Genomic DNA, 22,532 nt, shown 5'->3' with positions numbered 1-22,532 from the left:
ATTTTTTAATTAAGTCTTCGAATCGCGATAGTTAAAGGAAATATTATCATTTTATATTATTGATAATAACTTTGATATCTTTCAATGGATATAGCTCAGATCTGTGTCAAAATTGATTTCATCGCTATTTATCTAACTTACTGGTAATTAGACGGTCCACAAACAGTCTAACTACAATCAACTACAGCTTCAAAAAAACTACGCGTACTATTTGATTTTAAAGTATATTACATATGAGATAATAATAGTATCGGTAGATCTTATGCGTTTTATAGTCAATCCTGTAATCTTCATTTGGGAAATTGTAAATAGGACCTGAAAAAAAAAAGACATATATACACCAACATGATAATATGTTACGTAAATGCTGTGTGTGTGTGTTTGTACATTATTTTCTTCACCAACGCAATATACCAACCACAACCCTCTCTACGCTACCCTTGATTGACTGGTGGAAGAAGCTTTAGGCATTAAAACCGCCACTGTATTCTTGTGCATAAAGTTAAATAAATAAATAAATGCAAGTACCAGTTTGAGTGAGATACAGCCGCATACCGTCTGGTGCGCCTTGTAGTAGTCTGCCGAGGATGGCGATAAAAGAATTATGTTGAGAAAGCGATGGATAATAACAATAATAACCGGGGACAATTTACACTCGGTCATCTGGAGCCTAACTAGAATTCCCTTGAATGGGAACCAGAGACTAGAGACTGACATATGCACATAATATACGTTTACATATATATTATAACAATAAATCAAAGAGTAAACAAGCCTGTTCATCACACAAAGGCAGCCCACTGAGTTTCTCGCGGGATCGCGCTTCCGATCCGGTGGTAGATTCTGCGAAGCACTGCTCTTGCTAGGGTTAGTGTTAGCAACGTCGTCAGGTCTGAGCCGCGTGAGCTCACCTATTAGTTAAGGTTACGCTGAAATAGCCTCTCAAGGCTATCAGCTTAGGTAGGAAAGAAAAAGAAGGATTGTCTTATAAGTGAATCGAATCCACGACCCTTGGCTAAGCAGTCAGCTATCTACCTCACCAACGAGTCAGTACACGATCCTATGATTGCATCAACCTTGCTCTATGCGTTTAGTGATTTCCGAAATAACACGTAAGCGACAAATATGTCTTTGTTCTTGAACAAAAGCCGAAAATTATGTATCATCATCTCGAAAATTGTAGGCGAAGGTGTATCATTACGTGAACAGAGAATGTATGCAGACAAAAGAATAAAAAATCTAAGTCCAAAAACCCGTACATAACTTTCACCAATAAATCTATTAATTTTATGTAAAGGTTCAATTGAATCGGCTTAAGTAGTAATTGCAGAGCATTTTTGTTGAGAAAATTCGCAAAATTGTGCTCCTAATTTATGTATATGATTAAAACTTTCAGCTTTAAAAAATAGATTTTTAAATTTTTTTTTGGGTGGGAGCCCTTGTTTTTTTGTTTCAACTTCCACACGTCATCTCACACGTGATGTTACGGTGATTCATTCGCCTGGACAAAAAAAAAAGATTCCCTCTGCATTTTTCCTTGTCGTATCACTCTTTTCAGAGCGGTCGTGGTCGTCAGTTGGTATCGTTGCTGTGGGCAGATGCTATGTTATTCCCTTTGCATTATAGGTTTCGAAATCATGCTTATTGTTGGGCGGAGTGTCACCGCGGCTAAAGTTAAGCTTAAATAGACTTTTATTTCGTTTAGTAGTTTTGAACAAAATTTTTATTAGTGCTTTATCCACATTCCGATTTTTTTTTTCATTTGTTAGAACCCATTTTCTCCATCGATAAGTACATTGCGGTCAGTCTCTTTCCTTAAATGATTTTTGCTTACCCGATTCTTGTCTGGAAGAAATTTCTTTTAGCGTTAGACCGCCCATTAATTATATTTTTATATTTAATGTTTTTCGTAATTCGTTTTTATTGTATATTTGTGTACATTAATATTCTACTCTTAGTTTTTTAATGATAAATGTTTAAGTTTTATCGGCAGTTGTAATGGTGAGCGATTGAGCCATATGTGGGTATTGGAAGGTCTAGATTACGTTGTGATTTGTTAAGTTGCTGTTCCATTATTTGTTTTTTTTTATCTATAGATCGGTTTTAACTCATTGTTGCAGCCCATTGACATAGGGATACCATTGAAATAGAGAATGTCGCAGTCCACGTTCAGAAACGTGGTAGAAGTTTTCATAATATTGTAAGGATGTCTAAGCTCTGAGACCGGATCGTGCGAATGCTTTACGTCAGAAACAGTTAAAATGTTGGTAGCGGTTGGGGGGGGGGGCTTTCAAAGCTTTACTATTAGTGAAACTAGATTCTGCAGGAACATTCTGAATATTTATGTAGTGAAGAAAACGTATGTTTCTGTTTGGAATGGCTTTATTCCAAACTATGTATCATAATTGCGGGTTCAGCATTTTGGTTCAGGGCAGGCGATCGATCCCGTTATTGTTTATGTGGGTGGGTCACTGGCTAAACTTCAATCATAAGGTACCTCGTACTTGAAAATTATCAGGTACTTGATTTCGTTTCCAACTGTTTTAGGTTAAATCCAACGTCCATTCCTTCCCCATCCGTTCCATATGTTTTCCTTCCCATCGAAACCTATACCTGTCCCTTTTTGCAGGTTCACTTCAACGACCGAGTCGAAGAGTGTGGGAGAACTTAGCTACGTCGATCTGGAGAATTCGGCTGTCAACACTTGCATCGACCTGGTCGAGTTGCGGTAAAGTTCTAATAATGCATTTATTTAATCTTTTTTCTCTTTATTTTTATCATATTATTGTATTCGTTCACCGTTACTGCTTCATGCCCTATTCGTGCTCTACACTGATTCAGATTGCGTCCATCCTTCTGGGATTAAAAAGCTGAATTGTTAAATAAAATGAACACAGAATTACTGTGTTAATTTTATTTCGACATCATCGAATTTTTTATTATTTTCACTTAGTTTTGTACTATTGGATATGAAACTGAAATGGAAACGGAAATGAAATTGTATGTACCTATGTACCTTAATATTAATTAAGGTTGTTAATAAAGGCTTCTTTATCTTTATCTTGTACTATTGGAAACTACATATACATATCAGCGATGTTGGTCAGAACCACATTCATAGATCTTACTGACAGCTTGATTGAAATAGATAATCTTGTTATAGTCATGTTGTGATCGTTCGCACTACCGACATTGATGTTACGAATAGGCTGGTAGACAATCCATGTTATGGATAAAAAATGCATTTAATCTATCCTCTTTCAAGAATAACATCGTTTGTCATCTTAAATTTTTATTTTTATTGGCTAGATGGGTGGACGAGCTCAGAGCCCACCTGATGTTAAGTGGTTACTGGAGCCCATAGACATCTACAACGTAAATGCGCCACCCACCTTGAGATATAAGTTCTAAGGTCTCAAGTATAGTTACAACGGCTGCGCCACCCTTCAAACTGAAACGCATTACTGCTTCACGGCAGAAATAGGCGGGGTGGTGGTACCTACACGTGCGGACTCACAAGAGTTCCTACCACCAGTGAAATTGTTGAGTGTCTTCGTTTTATTTAACTTTAAATTCTACGTTTTCATAATTCTTATCTTCTAAAGCGATTAAGCGATTGCATTCAAATCTTTTTAAATCTTCGATCTCTTGCTTGTTGTTTTCAATAACAAAACAAAAGATACAATGTTCAGTGAATACTAGTTTAATAGTCTTAGATAAATCAAAATTATTTATTTCCAATTAATGAACCTTAATTGAATCAAAGCTACGTTTTGGTATCATTTCATTTTAATTCCTTGCGGGCTTGGGTTATGCGCATCCCGGTGTTTCAAAGAGTTACGACAGAGCCATCTGTCAGAGCAACCTAATCGGTTTGGTACCTAAATTTCTACGTCCTCTTCGCTCGCTATCTCCAAGGAATAACTGGGCCCGGTCGTTGGGTCTTCGTGTCCCCTTGCGGAGGCACGCATCGGGCCTCGGGGTAATCCCCTCTGCCCGGGCTTGAACTCCCTGCCTGACGAGGCAGGGGTGATGAGGTTGCTGATACGATTCTTGAGTGGGTCGAGGATTTCGAGGAGGTTTATACTTACCTGGCGTAGGGGATACCGTGATAAATTTGGCTCGATCACATTCAAGAAATTTTTATAGTCCATAGGGTTGTACGGTAGTAAATAATTGATGAAACTTTTACGAACTTATTTTACTGTACTGTAGTAACTTATTTGGGTGTTTCTCAGTTCTGTGCGTTTCAAAGAAACTTTCTGCAGAAATAAACTATGAGTTATTGCTGAAACTTAAATTAGAATTAACTTTATCCCATAATTTCTGCACTACAACTAAAGTAGGGACTGAACTTTTATTATTTATAGCAATAATTTATGATCTAATAGAAATTCGACCAATTTGCTCAGAATAATCACACGCTAATTATGGCTCACAGCTGGCTTTTTGTTAGACGCCTATAAGGGCCCATAGCTATGGCAAGTTTAATTATGATACGAGGCCTCAATTCAAGACGTATGCTTACTTTGTTTTTCTACTTCTTTTCTTCATTATGGCTTCTTGCAATGCCATTAGGCCAGTGTAGAGTTCATAAAAATCTTTTATTATTTATATTCACATACACATTCTGTTAAATGGAAAATAGTATATGGCGAAATGACATGAAGTCTGCATATTTGAGACTGATATATAGAGATGAAATAAATTCTCCGTAAATGATTGTTATTTACTGAAACATCAGCGGATTCTTGGGAAGACCCAGAGAAGCAGTTTTAGCGGCTTTCTTTAATTTTTCCATATTTGTGCACTTTTGCAAATTCCAAACGGTTAATAAACTACTGTTATTACACTTTTAAATTTGAACATACACTAAATTAACAAAATAAAACAATTCACACAACATCACACCTTGCGTACTCTCTATGGGTTGCGATAAGCGCTAAATGCGGGGAAAGCCTTGAAGTTCTCGTGTAAATGGACTACAGCAATAAAAATAGGCACTAAATCGTCATAATGTATTATTCCTATAATGTAGCAATCAAAATTAATTTAAAGAAAACAAAACATTAAATTTAACAAGTAAAACTTAAAGGATAAGCGTTTTTTGTCGTGTTCTCTTCGTTACATAAGCATCATTTCAGCGGAGGCATGTGACATTGTCGAAAGTACCAAAAGGCAATCGGTCCCAGCCCCGCCTGGCACCCGTTCTTATTTATGCCGAACCGAATTCGATGGGTCGATAAAACAAATAATGTTCCCGTGATTGATGGACCCTCGTCTGCAGAACGCGAACCTACATAGTCTATTGTCGTCGCACTAATAAACTTAAAACGGTTTAGTTTTTTTTCTATTGTATGAGAGCGCTGGAAGCCTACTTCTATTCAGGGCAGTAGGTGGTAATCCAGTTTTTGTAAGCTGTTGTTAATTTTTAGCTTAAAAGGTACTGTTTTATGTATTATACATGTATTTTTTATTTATTTATCATTTTCGGAAATACAGACTTCTAAACACTAAATACATACATTCATACATACTCGTTACAATACATACACATAGATTCTAAATACAGGGAAAATACTATTCTTCTCTAAATGTGTGAGATGATACTGGCATCTCGTTTTTACCATCGCACCGCCCGCCACCGGAGTAGAGTTCATCCATACTACCTGGAGCCACTGCGGTCATCCACAGTGCGTTTCCAGAGGTCTTTTTTGCCACGTACCATCCGGCTATGGAATGAGCTCCCCTCCACGGTGTTTCCCGAGCGCTATGACATGTCCTTCTTCAAACGAGGCTTGTGGAGAGTATTAAGCGGTAGGCAGCGGCTTGGCTCTGCCCCTGGCATTGCTGAAGTCCATGGGCGACGGTAACCACTCACCATCAGGTGGGCCGTATGCTCGTCTGCCTACAAGGGCAATAAAAAAAATATATATATATATATATGTACGATATATATATCGTCTTTTTCAATTTCACAGGAATGATAGTTCTGGGAGTCATTATGTTTGAATGCGTGTAAATATTCTTTCCATTTTGAATAGCACGCATAAAACGTACCTAGTTATGTATATTTTAACGTATATACTTTTATATATTTTATTGCAATAGGATGTTAGTTTGAGAGGTTGTAGATTAATTGCCGTTCATTAGGAGATCGATTAGATAACTATCTCATACCGATTAAGGTTGAGCTAAACGTGTTGATTATTATAACAAGCCATTTATTTCCTTCCTACACGACATGTCTGTTTAAAATTTTACTTTGCGTATTGGAAACAGAATGAGTCATTTGAAAACGTATGTAAAAGAGGTTTCGTCATGTTCATTGAATATTTCGTAATTTCTATAATTTGTATAATTTATTTGTACTTTGGAGCATTGTTTACAATTTGTATCATCCATACATTTGTTTCGTGACGTCACGATATTGCTGAGAGTCTCTTGAAGCCTCTAGTTTGTACATTTATGAGTAGGACTGAAGGATTTATGACTCGCGAGAACCGATTGAGTGCTTTCTTTGGTTTTCGCAAGTTGTACACATAAACTACTTTTACGGTTTAATCTCACGTTTTGATTGTCATTTTATTATTTACGACCTTCCGACAACTTTACAGCTCACAGATTTGAGTAGTAGTCGTCGTGGCCTAAAGGATAAGACGTCCGGTGCATTCGTGTGTAGCACCGGTGTTCGAATCCCGCAGGCGGGTACCAATTTTTCGAATGAAATACGTACTCAACAAATGTTCACGATTGACTTCCACGGTGAAGGAATAACATCGTGTAATAAAAATCAAACCCGCAAAATTATAATTTGCGTTATTACTGGTGGTAGGACCTCTTGTCATTTCTGCCCTGAAGCAGTAATGTGTTTCGGTTTGAAGGGTGTAGCCATTGTAACTATACTTGAGACCTTAGAACTTACATCTCAAATCTCAAGGTGGGTGGCGCATTTACGTCGTAGATGTCTATGGGCTCCTGGGCTCCAGTAACCACTTAACTCCAGGTGGGCTGTGAGCTCGTCCACCTATCTAAGCAATAAAATAAAATAAAAGAATTCGACCGTAAAAATAAAATGTAAAAGTAATTTTAATCACATTTATGAGTAACTAAGAATTTGTTACGTTGGGTTTTTCGTAAACCAAATTACAAATTTTTTAGTAAATTTATTTAGCACTCCAAAGCTTTGTAGCGGTTAATATTGTTTCGAAAATAAATCTTATTGAATCGCATTATACGCTTTAGAAAACGGTGTTGGTAGTAATTTGTGCTGTGACTTTCTTTATATGAGTTGCAAGTGATAAATTGAACTAATTACTCGTTCGTAGACCTAGTAGGGTTGATGATCGTATTAATTTTAGAGAGCAACTATGTATTGCAAAATTAAACTTAAAAAAATTGTTGCTCGAATAGATTATGTAAAGAGAAGATTACCGGATTTATTTTGTTAGACGTTTGTTTTATAGCCTCTGTGTTATCTTACTATTTTTATTATATAAATCTATCGAACTTCCAGTAACCACTTAACAACAGGTGGGCTGTGAGCTCGTCCACCCATTTAAGCAATAAAAAAGAGTAATTAAAAAAAAAAAGAACTGGCTTGGGACAGAAGTAAATGAGTACAAATCACAGATGGGCACGATCCTCATTAGTGAGGGACCGATTAAGAAGAAGCATATCTTCCTGATGCTAAGCTACTACATGTGAAATTTTATACTAGTGAATAGTGAAAATAATTTTATTTATATGTTTTTACGGATAGACGAAGACACGGCCTAATGGATGTCACACGGTCACTGGAGTCCATATATATGAATGTCATCGTTTACATTGAGGCCTGAGGCTGCAGTTTCAATTGTATTGGAATTACCGTCGTTCTGTTCTTTAATCCGGAACGATGGCTTCTTCGCACCAGGACCTTTAGTACACTCTGAGCCGAGCGGATTCACAAAATGACTTCCCCCTCCTATGTGAAGCGAATAAAACTTTATCACAAAATATAATTAAAAAAAAATTTTTTGTTATGTTTCGTCATCTTTTTTTTTGCAATAATATTTTCGGTTTTCAGTACTTTCAAAAACTTCAAACTTGAAATTTCATCAAAACCACTTGTCGAGGTTATTTTAAATTTTTTTATGCCTTTGGGCATCCCTTCGAGTCTACAGAGGGCTAGACTTACAACACCGCTGTCATTGGATGGTGTATTTATGATTCTGAGCTCTCTTCACCGTGAGAGAGCGATGCACACTGCGCACCCCCCACTGGCCTGGTTCGTTTTGCAACTAACATGTGATATTAAGCTTATATTGTAAATTTATATTAATCATATTTTTTTTCATTGTGCATGTGAAAGTTCTCACTGTAAAAACAGTTATTGGCGGTAGCTAAATTTTTAGGATCATTTACGAAGCTAATTTGAAGTTTTTATTATTTAAAGTGAGCTTGGTTGAATATTAGTTCAAAACAACTTGCATTGGTTTTTTATAAAAAACTAACTGTCGCTCTGGTTTCTGTCTAGGTCAGCATATTCCTGTACTTGATTTCATGAATGGGTGTAGTAATCTGTGACATTTAAAAGTTTATCTTCGATACTTTGGCGGGTGTGTGTGTTCGCCGTTGCTGCCCTGTTTTACTGTCAGCATTCAAAACAAAAGAAATAAATTAGTAGCAGTAAATGAGACGTATTTTATAAAAATAGCACTTACCAAAACTAATAAACTTACCAAAAACAACAGACACAAAAATATCACTTGAAGACAAATCACTAGCAGTTACATACCTGACTGCTCTTTGTTTTTCGAGAATTTGAAATATGTAATTTTTATAATTAATGATTTTGCGATTAATAATAATTTGTTTCCTAAGCAGATAGTGCAAGGTTACTTTATATAGTGTATTGTAATGAAGGTTTGTTGTTTATCGCGGATGTGTTCATGATTCATCGTTAATCCTGCGACATCTACCGGCGGCATTGACGTTCATGGTGTCCCATAGAAAACCGTATTTATGGACATGTCAGCCTCCGATAAATTTTACTTGGAAATAAATTTAACGGGCTGCTAAGTTGACTTTCGAGGTGTGATAAAATAAATCACTGGTTTTTTTCTTTATATGGTCGCGTGGTTTATAGATGATTTTATTTTGAACGTCATCTGAGTGCAGTCGGTATGTTCTATTTCTGAATTGCAATTGCTTCTAATATTTTTTAATATCTTGACACAATGACGAAGAAGCAGTTTTGTTAGTTTCTCATTGTATACAATTGTATATTTGTGAGTTGTTTTATTGTATAGATTATGTTACTAGTACATAATTGTTTAAATAATTGCGGTAATCTATATTATAAAACAATTATTTAAGGAGTTCAATAAATATTAAAATCGTGGTCAGAACCCGTTAATATTATTTAACGGGTATTTAGAAACGGTATTCTTGCTAATTTCACACATGCTAATATATGTATAAAAATATGTCGCATTCATTTAATTTCCTATTGAGACAAACGTTGCAGCCTATTGCAAGTTACGTTTAAATTTATTTTCATTTTAAAGGCGCACATAATAACCGCAGGTAAATATTTTCATTACGGCTACAAGTTAATTTGCCTCGTGTTGATGGACAGCGTTTAATTGATGATTGATCTATCAATCATATCCAACGTATGCGCTTTAGCGGTATTAAATAATAGCTGGCTTCACGAGTAATTAGTTTGTAAATTTACTCGTTCTAAATCTACGTAACACCGAAATGAATGTTTTGATAATGTTATCTAATTTGAAGAGTTTTTATGTTGCTCGGCGGATGTTGGTGAGTTTGACAGGTAGTCAGGTGTTCGTTTGAGGTTTTGATGTTTGAAGAAGAAAAAAAAATAGGTTAGATTTTGTTTGAAGAAGAAGAAAAATATTTTAGGTTAGAATTTAAAATACTGCGCGTATCAATTTTATTATTAATTGCGGATAAGACGCATACATTCTAAATATATATGATTATTAAATTATAGTCAACAATATAGTTAGTATAATGCTTATTCAATTTTATACTTTACCCGATTTTCAATATTAATTAGGTATGTTTTTCTTTTATTAACTCCCTTGTGTGAGTCATATTCATTTTAAGAATTGATATTTTGGCTGTGATACTTGTTGTGTTCACTTAACTCATAAAACCATCAAAGTCAGCAACTTAGGTATTAAATACCGGAATAAAGCACTTGCCATTTGAGTTACGGTCTCAATAAATTGATGCATTCCAACTGATCATGATGGACGTTTAGATAATAAATTGACAGAGTACCTACTTGATGACTATTACAATGAATGATTGCAATGAAAGCTATAACCCTATAGATGCGCTTCCATAAAGACAGTTGAGTCTTGTTATGACTGCAATTTTTATTGATTTTAATTTATAATAGATTCTGTTGTGAAATTAATATTAGGTAAGTCTGTTTTTATCATATCATTAAAAGTCGTTTTTTTTTTAAATATGAGAATTGATTATCTGTTTATATAATCTTTAAAACGCTGCTCTTATATTTGGCGGCTAAATTAAGCCACGTAGACGATTTGATAAAGTAAAAAGGGTCCCAGGAAAATTTGACTTTTTTATTGGCTTTGGAAATTAGTGATGACGGACTATTTTCAGCAGAGGACGCCTTGCTTATATATTACTACGAATGATATTATAATGAAGGTAATAATAAAAAGAGAACCAACAAAAAATTAAAGTTACAAGTTATAGGGTTAAGGTCGCGCGCGTATGTCTCATTATCCTGCTTGTTTCTACTGTGAAGTAGTCAGTCATTTGTTTTGCTTTGAAGGGTAGAACTATTCTACAAACTGTAGATCTGCTCTACAATACAATTGAGATTCCGATTTCATGTTTCAAGCTGGGTGGTTGCATTCGTATTGTGATGTCTATAGGCTCCAATAGCCACGTTAAACTAGTGCGGGATCGTCTACAAATTCACGCAGTAAATAAGTTTTTCTTTTTTTAATGTTGCTTAGATGTGTGGACGAGCCCACCTGGTGTTAAGTGGCTACTGGCGCCCATAGACATCTACAACGTAAATGCGCCACCCTTCAGACCGAAACGCATTACTAATTCACGGTAGAAATAAGCGGGGTGGTGGTACCTACCCGTGCGGACTCACAAGAGGTCCTACCACCAGTAAAAAAGTGCAACTTAAAAAATAAAAACTAGTTTTAATAAAGGATGGCTTCTTGGTTTATTTTTTATTTCTTTAATGCGTCCACGGAGTTGCCCTCTTGACTACCATCTCCGGTCAATTTGTTACGAACGACAATTGTAAATTGCAATCAATCGAATCAAATAGCTAACGTGCTTGTCATGTACATTCTTGAACATCCTTCTTGACGTTTATTCATTTGATATTATTAACAAGACTAGTGACCCCGCAGTAGTCGAGATTCGACTATAATTAATTGAAATTATAAGTTTGTACACTATTATGATTCTATTTTCAAAGACTATTACACTTCTATAATCACAAATTTCGCCAAGACTACACTATAGACAAATAATATTAAAGATAAACAATATTAACCTATTTTCAATTTGCCCACAGACTTTAAGCATTAACTAAAGTTTAACAATAAACAAAGAGTATATACCTAATTTGTGTGTGTGTAATGTTTTCTTTACTGGTATAATGTATATTTTATGCATTATTTAAAAAAAATATTAGCATTGTGCACTCCTTCTCTATATTCTCTATAAGTGTGGGAAATTTCATATTCCTCCGTCCGTGCGATTTTCGTAAAAAGGGATACAAAGTTTTGGCTTCACGTATTAATATATAGATAACCGTTCCATTGATTTAACAGATATAATGAGCACCTCTTTTTATAAATTAGGGTAGACCAAATGGGTAACCGATATTAGTAAATACCACTTAGTTAGTAAGAAGAAATTTGCTATCCGCTTGTTGTATTATATTTCTACTACGAAGTAATTAACACGTAACAAGCAAAGAGAATTATGTAAAACTAATGAGTTCTAATACGGGTTCGAAGTAATTATTTCATTAAATTACAATAATCTCATTTTAAATGTCGTTTCTAACATCGTGTAAGTAAATACGAAACACTGTTCGTTTGGAATGCTGTACTGTTGTGTAATGAAAGGTTGTCATTCAATAATCATAGGTGTACAAATTGTAGGGCTATTTAGTGTAGTACTTTTAGAGTTGGCATCCACATGGCACGTTAAATTAGTGGATAACGGATTTTTTTGAAATATTCAATGCACTATGAGAGCAAATTTGCTGTGAAACAGCTGCCCTTGAGCTGTTAGGTCTTCTTCGGAGGCGCTCGGGTAGCTGTTACCAAATCCCAACCCTTCTGGCTGAGCATTTGCTCGCCCACCTGTCCTGGTGAAACGGGAAAGGGCTTCAGGCCACCAGTAATCTTTCCTCTCTAAAAAAATAAAGAAATTTGGTCTTGACTGTTATTAACAGTGGTAATTACTTTTTACTAATACATTAACGGGCTTATTAGCTAGTGTTGGTCGTTTTGTTGTAAATACCTACCGCTCGGAATATTACTAAGGCAGCGACACTATTCAGGTATTGCTAAAACATGTTAATTATAATAATTAAGGTACACCTACTACGCTGCCTACCGTTAAAATGAAATCATATCTGCCTTTAACGCTCTTGGATTTTGTTTTATTTAGAGCTAGGCCAAGAGCACCTAAATCACTTATCTGACGTTTCCATTCAATTTTATAAGCCGTCCGGTTTGATTAGTGCGTTCTTCTCAAAAGAACGTAGTTGGAACTTGTAGTTTACTTGAAATCGAGTGGAGCGTTAGCGTACGCCGACTTTGTAATCTCGGGAATTCTATTAAACATTTTAAGTCCGTAGACATGATTAAATTCCTACAAACTGCCACCCCTGTCCTGTGAAGCAGGGAGCTCACACCCGAGCAGTGGGGGTTTTGCCTCGAGGTCCAATCCGCCCCCCGGAATGGGACGCGAGGACTCGACGGATGATTAAATTTCTTCCGAGCCGAAATACGAATTGTGTGACCTTCAGATCTCACAACATGCGATGTGGCGCTATTGAACATTAAAATTGTTTCATCCTACGTAGCATACAAACAAAATCTGTTTGTATTTTATTATCGAAAAGTATCATTGAATTTACGCGTAATGTTGTGCTAGGAATTTGTCTGAACGTTACTAAGGCTATTGAATCTGTGTCGGTTCGTTTTGGTCGACGCTGAGGTTTAACAGGAAATGTTTTATGGGAACAAAAAGCGGTGCGTGCCTTTATAATTGTTTGGGACTTTCGAAACATATGTACGTGTTGCATTGTAATTTATATTATTAGAATATTGTTGAGAGTGTCATTGAGAGAGTTTCATTTGATCTGACAGCGATATAAAATATATATCTTTATTTTGACTGTCTCGATGGAGCAATAATTAAAGCCCTTGATTGTTGCGCCGAGGGTTGTGGGTTCGGTTCCCACATTGGGCAAACATTCGTGTGATTACCAGATTTGTCTGTCCCTTGTCTGAGTGATTTATCCATATATTATGTATATATTTAAACGTATATAAGTATGTATGTCAGTCTCTGGTACATACCATAGGGAATCCTAAATTGGGGCCATTGATAACCGTGCGTCATTTGTTTTCATCTATTTATTTCTTATTTATTTTTGTTATTTACATCGAAATGATTTTGATCCTAATATTTTGCTATAATTTTATGATCTCAATGATGATGCTGAATCAAGAAATTTATATTGAGTATTGTTTGACTCTTGTTTTGCTTTGTTTGAAAAAAAAAATGCTAGTAAAATTAAAGATTACAAACGAACGTTAGATAACATTTTAAAGACCTGATCTTAATGGATAAGATGGTCGATACTCGTATTTTGTCTAGTATTTCTCAATTTGTGAAGGGATAATGTGTAATGAAATTAACAAATAAATAATATGGGACAAATCACGCGCAGCTGTCTGGTCCCAAACTGGAATTTCTTATTACTACAGTATGTGAACCAGATACTGACATACGTACTTATATACGTTTAAATCATTAATAAGGAGCAAACAAGCTTGTTCAACATACGAGTGCTGGCCTCGTGTTGGAATCGAATCCACGAGCTCGGCCAGCAGCGAAGCGCTTTAATTACCGTGCCACCGAATCAGTTAAACTGTAATCATTGCCTAATCTAGTACTGGTGATAGGGTGGTTTTATAAACTCACAATACGCGTCATATTTCTTCCGCGATTATTTTTTTATGATTGAGGGATTACTGGTGGCCCGGAGGCCTTTCCAGTTTCACCAGGTCAGGTGGACGAGCAAAAGCTCAGCCAGGAGGGACCCGCGATCCTGCCATCCGGAATGAAGGTTGGGACAGTCTTTTACAATAAAATTGAGACTCCAATTTAATGACTCAAAGGTGGTTGTATTCACGCCGTGATGTCTATGCGGTCCGGTATCCTTAGCACCACATGGTTAGTGACGTTGTTCACCTATAAATAAAAAAAACATGTGTGAAATTCACACGTGGTAGAAGTGAAACCTTCAAAAATTAAAATACATTTATCCTAAATGTCATTAGTAAATAATTGTAAATCATCTTTTAAAGTATGAGGTAGCGCCCTCTGTGAATTGATATTTTAACTTCACGTATAATGTGTTCTATCTCATTCTCTCGCCGGCTGAATCCTATACATTTATGTGTTTGTGTCTCTATGGACTTATTTTTTCGTTTCATCGAGTTTGAAATCACAACGATTCTAAAAAGTTTATTTTTATTTTTTATTGCTTAGATGGGTGGATGAGCTCATAGCCCACCTTGTGTTAAGTGGTTACTGGAGCCCATAGACATCTACAACGTAAATGCGCCACCCACCTTGAGATATAAGTTCTAAAGTCTCAGTATAGTTACAACGGCTGCCCCCCCCCTTCAAACCGAAACGCATTACTGCTTCACGGCAGAAATAGGCAGGGCGGTGGTACCTACCCGCGCGGATTCACAAGAGGTCCTACCACCAGTAAAAAAGTTTCACTTCAATAATAAAAATCTATTTAAATATCGCATTTCCTATTTTACTTTAACATCGCCCAAGAGCGCTTCCCTGTTGCGTTCGCGGAACTGAACTCGGGCGCAGTCGGTCACTAACCTTGCGGAGATCGCCGGCCCGCGGCTCACCCTTCCAGACAATCGAACACTGTTGAAGGCTGAAACACCAAGAGCTTGTTTCACAATCGCAGTAACATTATCCGGTAGATAAAAGGACCGAAGCGAACTCATTATATCCACTATTCTGACAAACGGCGATAGCAATATCCCCATAATAATGGAAACTAACTTTGAACTTTATCTGCGATAATTTAGGTGATCGTAAAATCGGCTCTAAAAGCGTTTTGTTACCATTTACGATGTACTTGCTCTGCTTTGTATTTAGGTACATGAAGATAAGCATTTATAGACTGTAATAAAATTACGACCAATTTATAAAACATTGTAATTTTAAAGGAATACTTGAGAAACTTTCTTAAGGCATATAAAATATTTCATTACCTTTAGTTGAATGGAATTGGAATTTAATTGATTGTCAAATTGGTGAACATAATGCGATATCAAACTTTGGTATAGCATAAATCTAGTACAGCAAGAACTGTTGTAGTGTGCGTATCATTCAGTAATTAGTTGATTGATGATTATTCATAAATGTTTTACTGCTCCGCTTCTTTGGTATACGTATGTAGATCGAGTAGCACTTGGTAGATGGGATTTCTTGTTTCTGAGCAGATTTAGTTTTGTTTGTTTGGTTTAGTAAAAAAATAATTTTCGAGACACACGGACGAAGTGGCGGATAGAGATAATATAGTATACACCTAAATATGTTGTAAGTAGTAGTATGGATTTTAAAAATGAAAGTCGGATTATTCCTTCTTGATTTGGATCAAACATGAAAACTCATTGCTTTTCCTCATTGGCTTATTATCTATTAACAGAATTTCACCCACGTAGTTCAAGATAGATAGATAGAAAGCTATTTATATCACAAACAAAATGTAGTTCAAAGGCGAAATTACTGTTTATTATTGGTTTATGAGTATTCTTTATTAACTGGTCGTGTTATGGTACAGAATGCTTTTTTTTGTGGTAGCGCATGTACTGGTAAGTACGTACATGTAGTTCAAGTTAATGTTAAATTAGAATCGATTCGTTGTACATGACTGTTATTGTTCTCGCTTTTTACGTTCGGTACATTCATACATTCGGGAGTTTCACAATCATTGGTAGTCATGCGGTAATCAATCATAGTTTCGTAGTTTCTTTCAACACGCTGTTGTGTTACTTGAGGTCATTAAAATGAGGTGCTATTTGGTAGGGAACGTTACCGTTTTATGAGTTGTATCTAGTGGGAAAAAACAAAATCTTTACAATTTTTCACCACGGAGGTGCACTGGTTCTATATTACACATTCTAACAAAAAAGGGACCTATAAGAGGCAGGCTGAGGCTAGGTAATGAGAAGTAGATGTGACTGCTGGACGACGCGTAATGGCGGCGGTCGGCCTGACGACTTGACGGCCCTCTTCTGAATTGTTTGTTCACAAAACGAGTATACCACTCGCGCAATGACGAATATGATCCATAAGTGTTCGTAAGGTAGCAAAAGCCCATAAAAATATTGAGATGAAAAAACAAGCGGCGTGTGTGTGTACAATGCGTACGATGCGGTCGGCGATAGTCTTCTTTTTTTTCTTCTTTTTTTTTTTTATAACTGGCCATGCGATAAGTTTTTCATTTACTCTCATTAAAATAAGATTCACGGTCTATCGGGTAAGAGTGGTGACTGGGGCCCTAGACAGCACGACGTAAATGTCATCCACATTAGGATATGTGATTCAGGTATTGTAGACTATCCTACCGTTGAAATCAGCATATCGCAAAGAGAGCAAGATACGTAATTATCGTATTGAGTTATCCTTAGTCTATTCACTGTATGGCTACGATTATATATATATTTTTTATTGCTTAGATGTTTGGACGGGCTCACAACCCACCTAGCGTTAAGTGTTTACCGCTCTTCTATCAATAGCTCTTCAAACCGAACCGCATTACTGTTTCACGGCACAAATAGGCGGTGTGGACTCGTGGGGACTCACAAGAGGTCCTATCACCAATACAAATAATTTTTGTTTAGAGTTCTTTCTGTGATATTGAATCTCCTTAAAATATATTTTTTTGAATTCTTGGCTATACCCGTTAGATACCGCTGCAATTCGGTGGTAGGTTTCTTATAGTTTTTCAATATTTTTTACGATTTCCCAGGGTCTCTACATATTTTCTTTTTACAATTGAAGCCGATAGTGCTGTGATAAATTTTCAAGATTTAAATTTATTTTCAGGGCACGACAACGCGTGCCGGGTCCGCTAGATATCGATAATATTTAAGAGTCGTTAGCCTCTGTAAGTCAAGCTGAGACCTAGAGAGTTAGTTGTTCGTTTGAAAGAACAAGTCAATAAAAAACACTCTTGTCATTATAAATCAAATTGGTTCGTTATATCAAAGTGTTGTCTTACGGCTAGTCTTTGTGCTGACGGTTTCCACTGATTATAATGATTTGCGGGTGGTATCAATTACCATACAGACGATTTGTGCTCATAATTGGAACGAATAGTTGTTGTTTGGTGTTTGCACATATATTCGATTTTATTCCTTACTAGCTTACCCCGGCAGACTTCGTAGTGCCTCAATCGATAAATAAAAGACCTAAACTTTTGTATAATAAAATAAATTTAAAACAGACAAAAGGAATCCTTCCGACGGGGGACACATCAAATAAAACAAAATTGTTAATTTTTATTTAATTCCGAGCATTTTCATATTTATCTACCTTTTAAACCGTCTATGGACTTCCACGAATAATTCAAGACCAAAATTAGCCAAATTAGTAAAGCCCTTCTCGAGTTTTAGCGAGACTAACGAACAGCAATTCATTTTTATATATAGAGATATAGATTTTAATGCGGCCACACTGAATTTATGCATGAAATGTTAACCTGACTGCCGTTTCTTACATTTAATCGATTCCCGAAAACTGATTTTCCATTAAATAAATTATTTTAATTATTACATATCAAGTAATTAAAAAGTATTTCAACATTTCGCAATGAAGCATGCAACATTCTTAATGATTAATAGCAGAATTATCATTACGCTACGAAATCATAGGCCTAATGCATTACTCTCGAGTTTTATGAGGCACAATCGTATTAAGCTGATTGAAGCCGGATGCATCTCGGTGATTTTTTTCGATACGCCAATTGGTCAAGTAGATAGGCGGTATATTAATATTCGGGATAACGCAATGTTGATTTATCGGGCTCGCCGTGCATTGAAGAAGAGTTTGTGCACACTATTTGCTGATGCTATAATTCTTCGTAAATTTACACATATTCATGTTGTTAGTTGGATGTGCTTTGTTTTTTTTATTTTTTTATTGCCTTTGTTGGCATACGAGCGTACGGCCCACCTGATGGTAAGTGGTTACCGTCGCCCATGGACTTCAGCAATGCCAGGAGCAGAGCCAAGCCGCTGCCTACTGCTTAATACTCTCCACAAGCCTCGTTTGAAGAAGGACATGTCATAGCGCTCGGGAAACACCGTGGAGGGGAGCTCATTCCATAGCCGGATGGTACTTGGCAAAAAAGACCTCTGGAAACGCACTGTGGATGACCGCAGTGGCTCCACTGTACTGCGTTTGAGTACATTCATTTGGATGTCTAATTATTTTGCTTTTAGATTGATTAATTTACATTTATCTTTATATGTGTGCATTTCAGATGATATTATGACACAAAAGTCGGAGTACTTTTGTGTGCACAATCTTTGTCGGAACTTAAAAATAGCCCGCTTTTAAAAAGGTTTGTGTACGCGACTACTTGCATAAATCACAATTTAATCTTTTGCTATTTTTTTGTTTCAGGTAAGTAAGTACATGTAATCTTCAAGAGTGAAGTACCTCTTTGAAATTCTGGTAAGTAATTACGAGTGATAGTAAAATGGATATTACCGGAAATATATGAGACAAAAACGTCTATAATCTTTTTTCAACAGTAATTCATTCATTTCGCCTAGCACTAGCGGTAATATAAATTAAATCATATTGCGGTTATGATAGTTATTTAGATACGAAATAGACTGGACGTCTCGAAGATTGAGCCATAGACATTTCTATGGCATGATTTTAACTTATCATTGTGTGTCGTTAGACCCATGATAATAACAATAAGGTGATGAAATAAATGGAAGTGAATGAATAAATATAAGTTAGAATGAATGTATGTGTGTAGTATTTTGATAATAACCTTCTCTTATCGGTTAACATGCATACAAAATATATCAACTTGTGAACTAAAGTTTGTTTGTGAGAAAAACTGTTAGTAAATATCTACGTTAAAGGAGATCATTGGTGTACTAAAGTCCTTTTTAAAACTGAAAATAATGAAATTAAATTTGACGCATATATTAGCATACAGTAGAGAGAAACAGTCAAAAACATTATGTTGAAACTACGATATGATTTGTTCCGCCCCGAATCTGAGTCCGGCAGTTGAGTGACGCGAAATTTCCATGCACCCGGCTAATTTTAGGGCGTCTCATTCTACTAGGAAGCGAGTCGGCCTATTTCCACCGACGTCTCTTTGTTGATGCGTATTTCTGTTTACGTCCAGTTTCGTAATTTTACGACAGGCCTATGTTCGGGTTGTTGCAACGGGCCTATTACCGGCCGGCTCTAGCTCCAGGCCGAACTCAATAAGAAATTCTATTTAGCGCGGTATTAGATGTAATCGTTTTCTAGTCGGCACGTGTTTTACACTTTGTAATGTTGGCCATTAATATGCTTTTATTATGCGGTCGGAATAATAATGTTGTCTGTTCACGCGGTGTCTGGTTTTGTTTTGTTAAATACAGATAAATTAATCAATTATAAGAATTGTTTATATGGAAGGAAGGTGCTTTTATTTTAAATATTGTTTTTAAGTTTAATGCGTTCTGGTTTTCTATGTTTACGTTTTGTTTTATGTCTTAACATTCAATAACTCCTGTGTTGACCACCCTAAATCATATTATGTTTTCTATTTAAGGCAAAACTGGATAATTCCGATTTAATTTTTTTAGACGACTATAATAGGCATCTGAATGCTGTTGCATGTATAATAGAATATTATTAAATATACCGGTAATGTTTTTTAGTTAGCATTTACACATTTTAATTGACCTCTCTACCACATTATCAAATGAGGAAATAAATAAATTGGCTGCCATATTTTTGTAATATTATCAAGTGTAATCATTAATCTCTATTACGTTCATTTTAGTGTCTTGTTCCTTCGATCAATACGTCATCGTAAATTTGATTACCTTTCTATTCTCATGCAATCGCTACAAAATGAAAGGCAGAATTAACTTTGAACACAGATACGTATTAAGTTAAAGCTAATCTAGTTCTTTTTTTTCTGTTTGGTGTTGCCGGCGTAACAAAATTAACTTATATTGTAAGGGAAACAGTTTTTTAACTTTTTCCAATATCAGTAAACTAGTAAATTTGAATGAAATTGGTAAGAACGATATTCCACATTGGTATAATCTGTTTTATAGGAAAATGTATTAAAATTTAACTTGTAAGTTTGCAACCATGTGAGATCATCATACGCTAATGGTGTTTGCATGTACTGGAGTGTATAGATACCGTAATTTGAATGTTGCCATCCTGTTTGAGACAGGATATCTAACCCTTAATTGTATAGTATATCGGCTCTACCACCCATCAAACCAAAACGCATTAATGGTTTGCGGCAGAAATAAGCTATTTGGTGGTGGTAGCCTACCGTGCTGGCTCACAAGACCATCCTACTATCAGTAAAATAAATAAATAATAACTGGAAACAAAACACGCAGGATCATCTGGCCCCAAATTAGGATTCCCTATGGGTTGGCGTTATGGGTACCAGAGACTGACATACATACTTATATACGTTTAAATATATACATATATAGATAATAAACATCCAGACGAAGAGCAAGCAATTCTAATCATCACACGAATGCTTGCCCGATGTGGGAATCAAACCCACGCCCCTCGCCGCAACAGTCAGGGCCACTAACTACTGCACCACCGAGTCACTCAGTCATCAGAAAATATTTTTTTTATTTTTTATTGCTTAGATGTGTGGACGAGCTCACAGCCCACCTGGTGTTAAGTGGTTACTGGAGCCCATAGACATCTACAGCGTAAATGCGCCACACACCTTGAGATATAAGTTCTAAGATCTCAGTATAGTTACAACGGCTGCCCCACCCTTCAAACCGAAACGCATTATTGCTTCACGGCAGAAATAGGCGGGGCGGTGGTACCTACCCGTGCGGACTCACAAGAGGTCCTACCACCAGTACTACTTCTACCACTTCGCGGGAGAAAATTACAGGACGTAACAGTTAAGATCAATAATTGGTTTTTCACTCTAAATACACCTCCGTTCGGTAATGAAAGCAGATCCGCCATCAATAAGAAGTGACATACCTAATCCCATCGGTCAACTTTAATAGCTCTCAAATTCACATATCCGCGTGATTCACACTCGCTGTACCCTCAGTGAAATTAGTCTGAAGCATTTGCCTACACTCTCTCTCTCTTTCTTCGATCGGTTCCTCACTGCTGAGGATCGTGACTCCGTCCGATTTCGTCAACCAACTGTCTCCATCGATCCCGCCCTACAGCCCGGTGGAGTGCGTCGCTGATAGGTATCCCCAGTTCCTCCGCTATTTGGTCCGACCATCGTTTGGGACCTCTACCCCTAGGTCTTTTTCCCTCTATTTTACCGGTCACCACAAAGCGTTCCAAATTTGCCTACACAGCGTTCCAAAATTACCATACCTATGAATTAGTGCCTAACTTTACAATAATAACCATTATTAAGACACGTTTTTCGTGTGAGAATATGTGGTAGATTTTTTAAATTTTTTTGTTAACTTGTGAGCTTGCTATGTGTCCGTATAAATATAGAAAATGTTTTTTTTTATGTCAGCCTAGATTGGTAGACGGTTTCACAGTCTATCTGGTCTCATGGGGTCGCTAGAGGTCAGAGACACCGCAAACATGAGGTCGAAATTTGAATTTTATTTTAAACTATTGTGTCACTCTTTAGACTACATTGCATAACTATTTGGTGGTAGACTACACTGGCAGACTCCCCATTTTATTGTTTCAAGGTTATGCGTAGTCGTTATTTAGGTATGTATGGGTTACCTACTTCTTCTTCATCGCTCCCTCATTACTGAGGATCGTGACTCCGTTTCAGCTTGTTGACCAGCCTCCATCGGCTCCGGTCAGTTGCTTGGTGTAGTGCAGCGCTAAGTGATCCGCTGGTTTGCTTGGAGATCTGGTCGGACCAACGTTTGGGTCTCCGGCCTCTAGGACGTTTTCCCTCTACTTTTCCAGTGACCATCAGACGTTCCAAGTTATCTACA

At 36.5% G+C, this 22,532-nt stretch overlaps 1 protein-coding gene across 6 annotated transcripts in view; it reads left to right on the top strand.

Annotated features, from left to right (window-relative positions):
- LOC101740069 (microtubule-associated protein Jupiter) overlaps positions 1 to 22,532 on the top strand; it is a 158,434-nt gene that overhangs the window by 5,487 nt on the left and 130,415 nt on the right. For 5 of the 6 annotated variants that reach the window (XM_021351374.3, XM_021351370.3, XM_038011969.2 and 2 more), the window contains exon 2: positions 2,630 to 2,728. The exons of the other annotated variant lie outside the window; for it this stretch is intronic. In XM_021351374.3, the coding sequence (XP_021207049.1) occupies positions 2,630 to 2,728 (99 nt within the window). The remainder of the gene's footprint in view (positions 1 to 2,629; positions 2,729 to 22,532) is intronic. 6 annotated transcript variants of the gene reach the window in all.

The sequence above is a fragment of the Bombyx mori genome, chromosome 7 (assembly GCF_030269925.1).
Source record: "Bombyx mori chromosome 7, ASM3026992v2".
In the NCBI taxonomy this organism is placed as follows: Eukaryota; Metazoa; Arthropoda; class Insecta; order Lepidoptera; family Bombycidae; genus Bombyx; species Bombyx mori.
The sequence above is the reverse complement of the archived record's forward strand: the minus strand, read 5'-3'. Positions and strand labels throughout refer to the sequence as shown.